Source organism: Pyrus communis, chromosome 7, assembly GCF_963583255.1.
Source record: "Pyrus communis chromosome 7, drPyrComm1.1, whole genome shotgun sequence".
NCBI classification, from domain to species: Eukaryota; Viridiplantae; Streptophyta; class Magnoliopsida; order Rosales; family Rosaceae; genus Pyrus; species Pyrus communis.
In genome coordinates, this window is record NC_084809.1 from 28,186,566 (window position 1) to 28,201,740 (window position 15,175).

Below are 15,175 nucleotides of genomic sequence, written 5' to 3' on the forward strand. Positions count from 1 at the left end.
CACATACAAGGTAGAAATCAAGTTAGAGCGGCTGCATAAAAGAGAATGTCATTCCGTCGCGATCGGATTGCAATGATTCCCGTTTCATGCCTCAAAGCTCATACTTTCTTCCTTCCTCATTAATATAGTATAGTATCATACTTACATAAAAATATAAAGTTAAAAGTATATAATATATATATATATATATATATAAATATAATTATGTAATAACATAAGGTCAAAAATATATACGTATAAGAAGATAACGTCGAAAATAGATACATAACAATGTAGGATTCAAATACATGTACTAAGTTTAAAACCGAAAGTGGTAATAACTCACCTAAAATTTGTAATGGCAAAAATACACACATATATAAATATAATAATGTAATTTAAAAATATTTTCACTAAAAATTAAAACTGAAAACGAAAACGGGCCTTGCTCAAGCATTCTTAACGTCACATACTCCGAGAATAGGGGTGTCTTGAGTTGAGTCCAAACCATAGCTAATTAATAATTGTTGTCATAGACAGGCCGACTTGCCCACTTGCGTAGCTAACCCAACAATTAAGCCATCGATATTACAGTCTACAACCTGCCTTCGTTGTCTCAGTAAGCAAATGAGAAGTCCTCGAGGGTGCAAAAATACCATTTTGCCCCTCAATGAGATGGTGCATCGATAGTCTAATTTACGTCTTGATCGTGCTCCCGCACTACTCCAAAGCGCACCAATCAAAGTTGCTCGAAGTGCTTCGACATCCATGTACACACGAACAATGAAGTCCTGGAGTGAAATAGTTGAAAGATGCGTTGAGGCAAACACATGTCGTATAACTTCCTCCGTGACTAACCACAATCACCGCGCTCCAATTGAGAGATATAAGATTCCAAAACCTATATTAGAGGAACTCTCACTCTGACCACTTTCTTCGAATAACGGTTGCCGCTTCAAACCATTCATAGAAACTAGCCCTACAATCACCAGAGGCGGAACCTGCAGTCCTACCTTCACCAATTCCTTACTCGAAGATGGCTTAATCCTTAAGATTGCTTGGAATTCTTACCTGTAAGTCTGGTAAGCGTGCGAAAAGGTTATGCTCTTAATGTTCTTGTTAGAATCGATATGAAACTGGGCGCACATTTTAGTCGTGTCGATCCATCATGAATTCTTCACGAATTTAATGAGAAACCATGTCGAGAAGGCTAAAAGAACACTCAAATAGTTTAAAGGTCAAAACAAGTATCTTAAATCTAGAGTACAAGATATCTGGACTGAATATACAACTTGAAATGGTCGAACCTAAAAATTAGCTAACTCAGTTTCCTGATGATCGAGAGTTATGTCATAAAAGTATTCGAAAGTTCCGCATAAGGTGGAAATATGACTGATTGAAGAATGTTTGGGCATCAATGTGTCTTTCTACTGAGGTGTTTAGCAATTATGCTTGCACAATTAGGGTGGTATGTGATGGTGCAAACGTATACACTGATATACTTTATCAATCACCGCCACCTGAGACTTAGCTTATTTTGAGTAAAGGTATAACTAAGAAGTTTGCGAGGTTGAACGATAGTGTAATGAAAATTGACGAATGAAAATTTAGATTTTTCCTTGACCTAAAATTTACAAAAATTCGTTATAATGGTAGTTCCAGGAATAATAAATCGCCAGTGGTGAAGATTCGCTCGATAGAGTGCTGATTAGGGAATTGAATGACTGGTGATCTTAATTAAAAACTTCGACACCTAAGTGGTTCTTCTGGACAGTCTGTCTATTTCAGAAATGATACGAAGAACAATAGGGTAACCCGAGATTAACTACGATATCGTACCAAGAGGTGAAACTGAGATTACAAACAGAGCCGATGCAAACCAAAATGTCAGAGAGTCTGAATGATTCGAAAATGAGCAATTCGGCCAATTGGTTTAAAGTATGGTCTCTACGGACTGATATATAGTACGCTGAGTGAGTTGGTCGACAAACATCGAATCATTACCAAAGTCTCCACTGAGGGGTGTCTCGGGTTTTCGTGTAAGGGTGGTAGCCGTTGACTGGAGATAGTAGATAAGATGGTTCAATTTAGGTGTGTCCAACCATCAAGAAACACAAGCGTTACTCGATCATGTTGCATCAGTGTGCAGCAAAACATTCATTCATTACAATGGTCGGGTGAGACAATACTTCAATTGTCAAAATTTTCGTTCACCCTCAACATCTTAACAAAGCTAACTTTTTCCTATCCAAAAGAAATAGAAATAGGACTATGGTCAAAGAATTGTTGCTAACTGTCGATAAAAATCGACAAAACCAATGGTATTTGGTAACTCACGACACTCAAGAGAATTTTCGATTTCCAACGGTCACAACCTTGGATTTGGTAAGAATGTCTTTACTACGCTCACGTCTCCTAAGAAAGGTATGTAATCTAAGCAAGGTCGACATTTGAGGCGTTTGGTATAAAACTGACTGTTGATGTTTACTAAGCTGAACTTGTGGTTCGAGTAGACAAGGATATTATCGGTAAAACAATCATTGAGAAATTTCCTGAGGATCTACATGAATTCCCTCAGTGGAACCAACAAGCCCAAAGAGAACTGATTTGGACTACCCCACATATACTTGCTAACTCCGCCTACGACTGGTACTTCCTTAATTTTCTCTAACATGAACTTTTGATGTTTTAAGTGATCTCCCAATAGGTATGCCTTTGCTAGCCATTCCTAAGGAATGCAAGTTGTAGAGGACCACCATCGTTTCCAATCCTCAACTAATCCCAACTAGACTTCTTCCCATTAAGATTTCCTCTAATTCACTTCACTTTTATGTAGAACCGACTCTGCCTGCCATTCCTAGGGAGCACATGACACAGAGTATCGGTTCAGTGTTGAAAGACATTTATCAGACAAATACATCAAACTTGAGGCACAATCCCGACACAAATTTCTTATGCTTCAAGTAAGATATGACTATTCAGTCAAAATGAGGATTGCACAACTGTGCCAAAGGACATCAATAAATAGAAGCCATGACATCCAAATGATATCAAGCCCAACACACTACTAGAATAGGAGAAGATCCTAAGTATGCTCTGAAAAAACCATGCTCTGATACCAAACTAACACGCCCTAACCCCAATATCCCAAAATATCAGGGTATGCACATGCTGGCTGACACCCAAAGGTGACTAAGCCATTTTAAACATGCACACAGATAAAATACGTAATTAGAAAGAAATACACCAATGCAAAATTGTGTTCAGAGCATACAATTACTCAAGAATAATGTGAAAGAATTATCATAAAAGGTACAAACAAAGGAATGAGTTATACACTGAGAAGACTCGAATATACCTAAACAGAGGTGTCTTGACGCCGGGATTGAATACCTCAACTCTAACTCCTGAAGGGAGCGCAAAGCAAAAAGGTAAGTGGACCAAAGTTTAAAATAATAATACTAATAATAAGAAAACCATTTTCTATATGAACATATTGACCCTTTATTTTGAAAACGTATATATAGTACTACATAATAGGTTTCCTGAAAACTCTAACATGCCATGAAAAACATTCGTAAAGCAAGTATGTAAAATCCAATGTTCAGTAATGGTAATATTTGCCCGAAGGCAAATTCGTAAAACCTCCGTAAATCACATCAATGAGGTATTCAACTAGGGGTATCATAGTCGCTCGAAGGCATAACCTATCCATCACCCGAAAGTGAAGCTGTACGACACTGGATTACTCCAGCGAAGAAACATGGTAGGCCCCATCACCCGAAGGTGAAGCTGTACGACTTTAGTTTACTTTAGAGAAGAAACATATACATATAACATCACACACCAACATTAGCCATGACTAGTGAAGTTGTTCGACACTAGTTTTGCCAGTGAAGCTGGGGGTATGGCATAAATGCCATCAACTGTGTCCTATGGCCATAGACGTCTACATGCTCATGTTGTGTGGATGTGCTATATGATAACCCACTAGATAAGCACCAAAAACGTATCTCAAAAACCTCATGTCAAATCCGGAGCTCAAAAGCTCAAAGCCTCATCTCATAAATCCATGATATTTTATATTCGTAAATCTATAGAATTTCATATACGAAAATCCAATAATTCATAACCTTTAGTAAAACGTAAATTCGATAAATCATAAATAATGCAAAAACCGTAAAATCATGAAATCATACTTTTCGTGAATGCAAGCCTAATATTTTATAAAAACATGCGAGTTAAGAAGGGGTCCACTGACAATTATTTCCTTGCCTGGGTGTCGCTCGAACTAGCGAGGATCGTGTCACTTCCCCCCGACGCACCTAAACATAAATGCAGGCTATTTAATAAAACTCTACTAAAACAATATAATTTGGGAAAACGAAAAATGAATTCGGGTTCAGCACGTTGAAAAACCTAAGGAGGGACCTCGAGTTCACCCACATGCCGCCAAGGGGCAGCGGCCTGGAAGGCCACGAGCCACAGCACGCGCCAAGTTAGATCATCGGAAAATTTGCTGGCCATGACGTGCACCCACGCAAGGACCCAAGCGTAGACCATGGGATTTGGATTAGGTCTAGGTTACTAGGTTGGATTTGGGTTAAGGTTAATGGGTTAGGCCTGGGTTACTAGGTTGCATGGCCCAAAGGTTTGGGTCGGGTTATTAGATTGGGCTGAACAATTGGGTTGGGCCGGTATTAGGTTGCGGGTCGGGTCGACCCAAATAGGCTCACTGACCACACCCGTCAGACTCAAGGAAGAAGAAGGTCGGATCTGGGATTTTTAGCTGGGAAATTTCCCTAGCTCCGATTTGGGGTCAAAACTCAACCAAAATTGATGATTCAAAAGCCATATTGAAGCTAGAAACATGGAGAACAAGGTCATACCAAAGTGGGGGCGAGTTATCGTCGGTGTTGACCATAAAATTGCTCGAAAGTCGCATAGTTCTCATCGGAATCTAGGGAATTTTTCCTCTTAGTCGATCTGCACCAACACTTCATCAAAATGCACGTCTAACCTAATAATTAAACTTAGGATAGCTAGATCAGAAAGATTCAGGGAGTCCCAAGACTCACCTTCATCAGAAAATCGAGGAATCGCTAGGAAAAATAAAAAATAGTGGCAGTGGCCACTGTGCGTTTTAAACCATTAACCTAGCGTCTTGAGCAAGTTAGGGGAAGTGATGGTGGTCTGAGTGGTTTGCTAGAGGACAAGTGGCGAGGTGGAGGTTGTTTTGTGGTCTTGCTAGAGAGAATGACGAGTAGGGGTGTCTGTGAGTGTGCTCGGGGATGAGGGAGTGACAGAGAAAAATGAGGGAGAGAAAGTTCCAGAGATTGAGGGAGGGGAGGACACGTGGAAGAAAGGGAATGAGGTGTGGGCCCCATGTGACAGAAATTGTTAAAATAATAAAAATATCTAATCCTAATATGTAGAACAGTGAAATGACTAGTTTGCCCCTCGACCTCACAGTTCCGTAAATTCCTTATCATAGCTCCAATTTCAATTTTGCTTACGCCCACAAGTTTGTAGCGACAAGTACTACAAGGATACACCAAGGAAATGAATCTTACGTGACATGACAAGGTGGTAAACAAAAGCCAACGTTTTTGCCTTGAAGGGCATTTTCGTAAATTCACGCTTTAAAGTTATAAAAACCATAATATTTGGGGATGAGTTGTTACAGGTATAGGGTATAACCAATTTGGTTGAAATAATTGTTTCACCAATTAAATTACATCATAGCCAACTAAATCCTAACAATGATATTAAAAGAACTTGGAAAACCATCTGGCCCGTGTACATTAGAAGTGTTGACAATATCCAAAGGTTGTTAGAGTTGTTACCAAAATTAGTTAGTTAAATAGCTTAGGCTGCAAGCTAGTCATGATGGCTATATAAACTGTATTCTCATAGTTGTAAATATCAATTCAGTATCAATGTAATCAATTACTTTTTCTCTCTCTCTATCTCTCTCTCTCTCTCTTAACGAGTCGAAACCACCTAATGTGGTCTGTACAACAGACTGACACCTGCCTTGGATCCAAGGTGAGCGTACGGTGCGGGAGGTGAATGATCACGTGAAAGCTAGCCCTAGCCTTAGGCAGAGCACTAACACCAGGGTGCAGGATAATGAGCACTAAATGCATCTAAACATAACCATACAATAATATGCATATCTATACTAATGCATATGGGCGTCCGCAGCATCATGCAATAATATGCATATCTATACTAATGCATATACTAAAATGTAATGCAATTGACATGGCATTTAAAAACGTAAATCCATTTAAAACAATTTCTGGGAAAATAGAAAACATATATACGTATATATATAGAAAACCAAAAGGCCACTCACCTGGAGTCCACGTTACAACTCCCTAGCACAAACATCAAGGCGTCACGAACGATCGGCGCCTAGAACAATTATCAAATCATGTCTTAGAATTCTTATCAACAGAACATATAACTTACATATCCTATTCGGGAAGATCCGTAAGTCGGATTCCCGATCTGTAAGTTTCTAATATCCTCAAATATTATGTATTATAACATATCAAAGTTTGAAGATGATCCAACAGTCGTCAATTGCTATAATAATCAAGCGACAGACCTTAATGGAACTACGTTCAAATGACGGAAATTCGTCAATCTGACTTCACACACGAAATTGGAGAATCAAATTTAGCCTAGGAAGATCAGGGAATCCCTTGGTCCACGCGCCGCTGCAGGCGGCGGTCGGCTGCCCCGACTCGCCGGAAAATTCAACTATTCCTAAAAATTCTCAAATTTTACAAGGATGAAGATCTTAATGAGAGGAACAACTTTCATACCTATGGCCAAGGCCAACTCGGCCGGGAAACACCTCAAATTCCCCTCGATCCGTCGGAAACCCTATAAAGGGTAATTCTTGATTCGTCCTCAAATCGACTCCGACGCTCCAACCAATGATTGGGATTTGTTCCTGACCTCAAGGGAAGTCTAATGATGGTGGTAATTGAAGGAAAACATTTTAGAATTGGTGGATTTGAGGCAAGTCTTCTGCGGCACCCGTGGGGTATTCTTCGTGAAATCTCCACCATTTTGTGTCAATTTTGGCTAGAATTGGATGTTGGTATGTGGTGATGAGGTTTAGTGGTGGTGAATGGGTGAAAATCACCTGGAAAATGGGTGAGAATCACCGGAAATTACTTCGAACCTAGTGACATCGCCGATTGGATACATAGGTATACAGGTGAAGGGGATGGAGGTTTGGGTTGGGTGCCACTCACCTCTCTCTTTTCCCCTCCTTTCCTTCCCTTCTAATTGGTCACTCACCCTCACCCTTCTTTCTGATTAGTCCGGTTCCTTCCTCCTTTCTCTCATTTATACTTCATCTCCACCGCCCATCTTTTCTGTCTTTAAATCTGGGCCACACACGTGGCTCTCCATATTTTGCTCCAAAAATCTGGAGCATTCCAGAAAATATTCAAATTACCATTTTGTCCCTATTTTTATTCGCCCATAACTTCTTCGTTATAACTCCAAATTGCGTCCCGTTTGCACCCATGCGTCCGTAGCGACGAGTACTACGAGGATGTACTAAGAAAATGAATCTTACATAACTCGACAAGGCAGTCAACAAAAGTCAATGCATTTGCCTCGAAGGACATTTTCGAAATTTCACATTTAAAAATTATAAAAATCGTAATAATTGGGGACGAGACGTTACAATAACACTCTTAAATATGAATGTAGGAGCCCAAAAGTAATAACGGCAGCGGTAATTTCATGACGTTTATTAATAATAACTTATATATATACTGTAGTACGACGTTCATGGTGTAACCATGAACGTTGGTTGTGTAAGGAACAATATTATGTATAGTTGGATAGTAAATCCTATCGTTAACTAATTATGATTATCATGTAAATTTAGTAAAATATAAGTTACCCGTACTTTTTTTATAAGGGTAGATTTCCAATTAGAGAAAATTGATTGAATCAGTTTAATGGAAGATTTTGATTTTGATGAAATATATGAGAACGTGCAAAATTATGAGAGAAAAAATTGGAGAACGGAAGTGAGGTGAAGAATTCTTACCCCTCCATCACAAATACCCTAGTATCTTAATGGATCTTGAGTGTTCAAGCTACTTATGTAGCAGCTCTCTCCCAATGACGCCATAGAAGAGCGTGATTAAGAGGAGTTTCTCCTCAAAATACTTTGTGGCCTATTAATAAAATTTCGTGTTTATGATTAAAAAATTCATGTTATAAGTTACTTTGTAAAGATCATTTTTGCGAAAAATCAATTAAAATTAAGATTGTTTAGTCAATTGTAGTAAATGAATAAACGATTCGTAATGCTTTCATCAAATCGTCAATCTGTTTTTATATAGTACAAATTCCTCCAAGTCTTTCTCATGACCCCAACTCGCCGTGAGAAACATGACGCGTAGGGTACCCTATAGTAGTTGTACGCGGTTGATGCAACGTCTTCGATTTTATGTAGCTGTTGCTCCTTGACTGGGGAGCTAGGATGGGAACATGTTGAAATTCTTAGTCTGAATTGGCCGATGGTATGTGATATCATCAAATTGCTTTGTCATTAAGAAAAACAATAAAGGTGACTGGGTGGTTGTGACATTGATTTCACTAGACAATATTCTTCCCTGAATTAAAGAGTAACATAGGGATAGAAATTTTAATTCCTAAGGTGCTCTTAAAATAGTTTTCTAGCATTTTTAATTATGTTGCAGTCATATTTAGAATAGGAATGTGATTGTGTAAATCCTAGTAGATATGAGAATGTATCTTATATTCCTATTAGGAGTTGATTACCTATTAAATGTTGTAATCCTAAATGGAAAGATTTTTGCCTATCCTACTAATATAAATAAAGATACAATGAGATGATACAAACACACCTCACAATAAAATCACTCTCTCTTCTCCCTCTATACCGCCGGCCCCCTCTCTCTCTAAACCCTAAAGATCGTTCAATCAAATAGACCTACAACAAAAGAGCTTATGCAATATATGCAAATATTATTTTTTAATATAGGAGGTATTCTACCACACAGTGATGACAAACAATCCTTCCCTTCATGCAACCTTGGCACCATAGGAGGCAGCGTAATTTTTGTCACGAGAGCAAATATGAAAGGCCAAAGCAAAATCGTAGGTGACCTTAAAGAATGTATTTGTTGGAGTTCCAGTTTAGATTAGAAGTTTCAAACCTTTACTCACTTTTTTATTAATTAGACCAAGTATTTATGGATGCACTTATTTTTTTCATTAAAGTTTTTATTCTAATTTCAATAAAAATGCTTTTTAACAAAAGCACTTTTAAAGAGACATTTTCTAAGTGAGTGGCTAACTTCAGCTGTCAGCTCTAAAACTACTATATACCAAAGTAAATAATCAAGCTCTTCATTCTTCTACTGTACGCTTATAAGAATTTGGTTGTTGTACGCCAATAACTTGTTACATTCTCTGAGTGATGAGATATCTTTTTATTTTTATTTTTATTTTATTTTATTTTATTTTCGTCTGAAGAGTGATGAGATTGAGATATCTTGTGAAGACTGAACTTACACACTAACAAATAGTCTTTTTTCACTCAAGCAGCGTGAAGACATTTATTTTGGATAATGTTAGAAAGACTAAATTTAGAGACTAAATTTATAAACTAAATGACATGTCACTAATAAGAATAAACACGTTTATCAACGTGTAAGTAATAAAACAATTATCAATTTCCATGCCCTTTAGTTTTCAAAACTTCGTCTACAAATTTAATCTCTCTAGCATTACTCTTTATTTTTTCATATGTAGTACATTTCATTGTTGTTACATCGATTCCATCAAATTTACTATTCCAATGTATATGATCATATACTAGTACTTATTGTATATAAATTGAAAATTGTTATAAAGGAAGTAGAATCTATCAAGCCAAATTTTCCAAAAACATATGCCATAGTGGTTTAAAGCGGTAAGGTCTTCCATAGTAGTTTAAGTGAATGTAATATACTTATATATATAATTCAAGCACTTTGAATGTGATACTTATAACACTACTACGACATTATTATGAGTTCAATATATTAGTATCACACTCATGAATTCAATATATTAAACTCATGAGTGTGATATATTGAACTCATGAATCCAGTTTATTAGTATCAAACTCAATTTTTCCGACTCATTGTAGGAGTATGAAATTTATGTGACTTCATTACATTGGTGTCACACCTACTTTTTTCGACCTACTGTGAAATGCATAAGGCCTGATAATTTATATTGTTCCTTTTATCTTAATTAGTTACAAAAGTTAAACTAAAAAGAAAATGACTAAAATACCCTTTGAGTGGAGAGATTTTTTTAATGTGATCGGAACACGGAGTATGCCACATATCATTATATAATTAGAAAAAGGTTTTCTTTTAAAATGTCCATCCAATTTTATAATGATATGTGATACATCGCCCAGTGTTCCAAAACACGGAAAAATCTCTCCTTTTGGTGGTTAGTCATATTCTCTGTTTTATTATTGTTAGTTGATATACCTCATTTATAGAGGTTCGTAGAATGCAAGAATCACTAATAATTATCACTTATTGCCTTTCATAATTGTTCATAACCTTTAACAAAGAAAAAATAAATTGTATACATTACATTTATTGAGATACATGCACATTACCGGCCACATAAACACCAATCAAACTTACTAACTCTTGCTTAAATAACACTTTTCTCTTTTTAATGGTAGAAGTAGAAGATGTTCGATATTCGGAAGTACGACATTTTCTTAATTACTATTGTTGGATAATTTTTATATTTCATGATCTGATCATGTTTGACAATTATATTTTATTATAGAAAATGTTTGAATTTTCTGAGAAATAAACATGCAAAATAACAATTTGATTAAACAAATTTTATATTTGCAAGTATGACATTTTGTTGGTAACAATTTTATCATTGTTAAGATAATTGTGAAATTTAGGCCATTCTCTCATCATTAGTGTAAATAATATCGTTTATAAAAAAAAATTCTTAATATTAAAAGTGTAAAGATAAGACTGTTTTTATCAAAAACAATAATACTAAAAAAATTTCTTGATATTACTTTGAACGTAAATAGAGATGATAGATCTTATAAATTATTTGAAATCTTTTGCATTAAAGAGCAAAATCCGAAAAATATATTTTGTGTCTGTCCTTGTTTTACTTTATAGAATTTATTATCTTTCAAGGGTCAACATGGACGACGCAAGCAAGTTGCATGGGAAAGGGATCCGTCAAGTTGCATGGGAAAGGGATTCTCTCCGGATCTCATCCTTCTAATTCATTAAGTTTGGAAATCTTGACCGTTGAAATTTGATCCACAAGCTAAAGTTATTATAACTTTTAAAGTAGATCCCTGTTTGTAGTCGTTGAATCAAATTTCAACAGTCCAGATCTTTGAACTTGATGAATTAGATAAAAAGGATCCGGGGAGGATCCTTTCCAGTTGCATGCCGAAAAGATTAGCCTCATGGCCAGATCTGGCACACTGCAGAGCCGACAAGATTCTTATTTAATTGTATTTTTGACGTGAGCATTATGATAAAAGTGAAGCCGGAGGGAATGAAATACATCTCAAACCATATAAAACTACATCCGGCTCTAAAAGATACATAACATAGCCTAACTTGCACGACTTGCAGCATTGGGTTGGAGAAAACATATTATTCTTCTAAAAATGCCCAAGGCCTTTTTCTTGAAGCCGTTTTTCTTTTTATATCGCATTTTCTTTCGGAAACTCAGAGGTTTCCCCAGAAGTGTGAGCAGCAAAAGCCATGCAACCAGCCTATCATCAAGCCAGTCTAAAAATCAGAAGTCGTTCAGTTCTCTTCACTCCCAAAGATCAAACCTCACAAACCAAACTCTGATCGTCTTCAACGTCGAAGGAGCTCTACTGAAAGCATCTTGTTTGTTTAATTACTTCATGCTCGTGGCTTTTGAAGCTGGAGGTTTCGTAAGGGCACTCGTTCTTTTCCTATTATGGCCTATCATATTTCTCGTCGGTGACAAATTAGGGTTGAAAATAATGGTGATGGTCTGCTTCTTTGGGGTTAAGAAAGACAGCTTTAGAGTTGGCACAGCTGTTTTGCCTAAGTTCTTCTTGGAAGACGTTGGGTTGGAAGCCTTTGAGGTGCTTCAAAGAGGTGCAAAGAAAATTGCTGTTAGTAAGCTACCACAAGTAATGATTGAGAGCTTCTTAAAAGACTACTTGGAGATCGATATGGTGGTTGGGAAGGAGTTAAAGGTGTGTGGTGGATACTTTTTGGGTATCATGGAAGAAGAGGAGAATAGAAATATTGTTTCGCCGCTTTTGGAAGAACTAGAACGTGGTGGACATGATAGTATGGCCTTTGATACAATTGGTATCTCTGCCTCCAACAAATTTCGCTATCACCAATTATTCTCTTATTGCAAGGTACTTCCTTTATTCTATTTTCACTCCGGTTAGTTAAACAAGAGTACATAGTTTACTTTCCTTTAATTATATATTAAAATTTTGAAACTTCATGGGTATGTTGTTAAATTTAGAGAGATTTAGAGTAAACCTGGATAAGATATCGTATAAAACAATTTTCATATATATTAAATAGATTTGGTTTAAGTTAATACATTCTTCTATATTTTGGTATAAGTTAATGGACAATCATTTTCCAACATAGGTCAATAATTGTGTGTGTCTAATTTGCATTATTAAAAATATTGGGAGAAATGGTTTGTTCCATGTAGCCTTTTCTGTTTCTTCTTTGATTGTGAATTGGTTTTATGTTTAATTAATTTTTGCTAGAAAACTAAATTGTTGCAATATTTTCTGTCTTGGCCTGAAAAATTGTTGCAACTTGCACGTGCAGGATGTTTATCTAGTGGGAGACTCAGATAAGAGGAGCTGGAAGAACCTACCCAGAGACAGATACCCAAAGAAGGTCGTTTTCCATGATGGTCGATTAGCTCTCACACCAACCCCACTTGAAACCCTGGCAGTATTAATGTGGGCACCAATAGGGATAGCCGTAGCAATCTTCAGAATCATCGTTGGCATATCACTGCCTTACCACGTGTCACTCCCTCTGCTAAGTTTCAGTGGTCTGCAACTGACTGTGGGTGCTCCTAAACTCCGGAAACAAACCCTTCCAACGGACAAGCCTAGAGGTGTGCTTTACGTTTGTAACCATAGAACGCTGCTAGACCCTCTCTACCTTTGCTTCGCATTGAAGAAAAACCTACACGCAGTAACGTACAGCCTAAGCAAGATGTCTGAGATCCTCTCACCAATCAAGACCGTCCGATTAACAAGAAATCGCCATCAAGACGGAAAGATGATGGAGAAGTTGTTGAATCAAGGGGACGTCGTTGTCTGCCCCGAAGGAACGACGTGTCGTGAACCTTACCTCCTTAGGTTTAGTCCTTTATTTTCAGAAATTAGTGACGAAATAATTCCCGTTGCAATCACCACCCACGTCAGCATGTTCCATGGCACTACTGCCGGTGGGCTCAAGTGCCTGGACCCACTTTTCTTCACCATGAACCCCTCACCGATCTACACCGTTCAGTTGCTGGAGAAGGTATCCGGGCTGTCCACCTGTCGTGATGGGGATAGATCAAACTTTGATGTCGCTAATTACGTGCAAGGTGAGATTGGTAAGGCATTAGGGTTTGAAAGCACCAAGTTTACAAGGAGAGATAAATACTTGATTTTAGCCGGGAACGAAGGTATTGCTTCCAAATGTACAATTTAAATCCCGAGCAATGCCAAAGGGCCGTTATTTCAGACTACATTCAAGTGAACCACATTGAAACTTCGAAAGTGATATCGACTTGTTGCCCTTGTGTCCATTTAATTCTTCGCTTTGCTTTCAAGCTAATGTAGTATTATTGATTGATGATACAATTAAGTATAGACTAGGGTTTTCCTTTATCAAGTATTTTTTTTCTTTTCTTTCCTACATTATCTATAGAATATATTGTATGCTCCAACCATGTACTTTCGCTCAAATTTATAATTAAATATAGGTCATGACTTCTCAATTCTCTCTTTTCTATACATCAGAAGCATTAACAGGTTTGAATTTTGTCTGTATATCTGTACACACATGCCCTTTTTAGCAATATCTCGTTTTATTGTAACAACATATCGTACTAACCGTGTATTCATTATATATACACACACACACACACACACACACACACCTAGATATTAATCCTAGAAAAAGATTATCTTTAGACTAAAACCTTAACCAAGATAAAATAAAATAAAAATATAAAAAAAAATAAATAAATAAATAACTAATTATAGTCTTTTGACTTATGTCCAAGTCAGCATGTATATTTATTGCCAGACTTAATTCCTTTTATGTAATTTTTTTATTCCTATATTATCCTTGAGTGAATTATAATGTCTCATATTTAATTTATTTATAACTTTTCATTTTATTGCTAACATAAATGATTCTACTTAGAAATGATACTTTTTGTCCAACCCAAAAAATTATCTTCAACCATGTAAGAAGAAAGGGCTAGGGCCACCGTCCACATCTCATATTTTTTCTTCTTATACATAGTGTTGATAATTTATTTTTACCTTCTCATACATCGAATCTACCAATTTTTTCTTTTGATGTTAATGTATCAATACTTTCGTACCTATATGTACGTATATACTGACACTTCCGCACCGATATTTCTGAATTGATGCTAACGTATCAATACTTTCGTACCTATATGTATGTATGTACAACTTGACCCGAAATGTCCACTTGGACTCCGAGTCGAGCTGTGCTGGCTGACACCTGGAAGGTGACAAAGCCATAAGGTGTAGTGTAGTGGAACATGTGAATAAATTTATACCTAAAAGTGCCTAATTATAAGAGTGCGCTAGTGAGTGGGAATGAAACCAATTCACACGTGATGTCAGAGTATAAGTAAAGTACAATAAAGGTAAAAGAGGAATTATACCGTCGATAGTATTCTCACAACAACATTTTGCCAGAAATCCTCGTCAACACGAAGGCTCAACCACTAGAATCTGGAGGGGCGAAAAATAAGGGTGAGTGGGCCTAAAAATAAAGTTTGTAAAAACCTTTTCAAAAACATAAGTCGTAAAACAAGTATAGTTTCCAAAATATAGATACTACGTATAGTAAGA

At 36.8% G+C, this 15,175-nt stretch overlaps 1 protein-coding gene across 1 annotated transcript; it reads left to right on the forward strand.

Annotated features, from left to right (window-relative positions):
* Window positions 1-11,654: 11,654 nt before the first annotated feature.
* On the forward strand, window positions 11,655-14,015 carry LOC137741111 (probable glycerol-3-phosphate acyltransferase 3). Its single transcript, XM_068480913.1, has 2 exons — window positions 11,655-12,451; window positions 12,885-14,015. The coding sequence occupies exons 1-2, from the start codon at window positions 11,714-11,716 to the stop codon at window positions 13,767-13,769; spliced, it is 1,623 nt and encodes a 540-aa protein (XP_068337014.1). The 5' UTR covers window positions 11,655-11,713; the 3' UTR covers window positions 13,770-14,015.
* The last annotated feature ends 1,160 nt before the right edge of the window (window positions 14,016-15,175 follow it).

Bases quoted from the DNA above. Each gene is read 5' to 3' on its own strand.
- LOC137741111 (XM_068480913.1), top strand. From the start codon at position 11,714: ATGCCCAAGGCCTTTTTCTTGAAGCCGTTTTTCTTTTTATATCGCATT. The intron at 12,452-12,884 runs GTACTTCCTTTA...TTGCACGTGCAG, and splicing joins AATTATTCTCTTATTGCAAG to GATGTTTATCTAGTGGGAGA.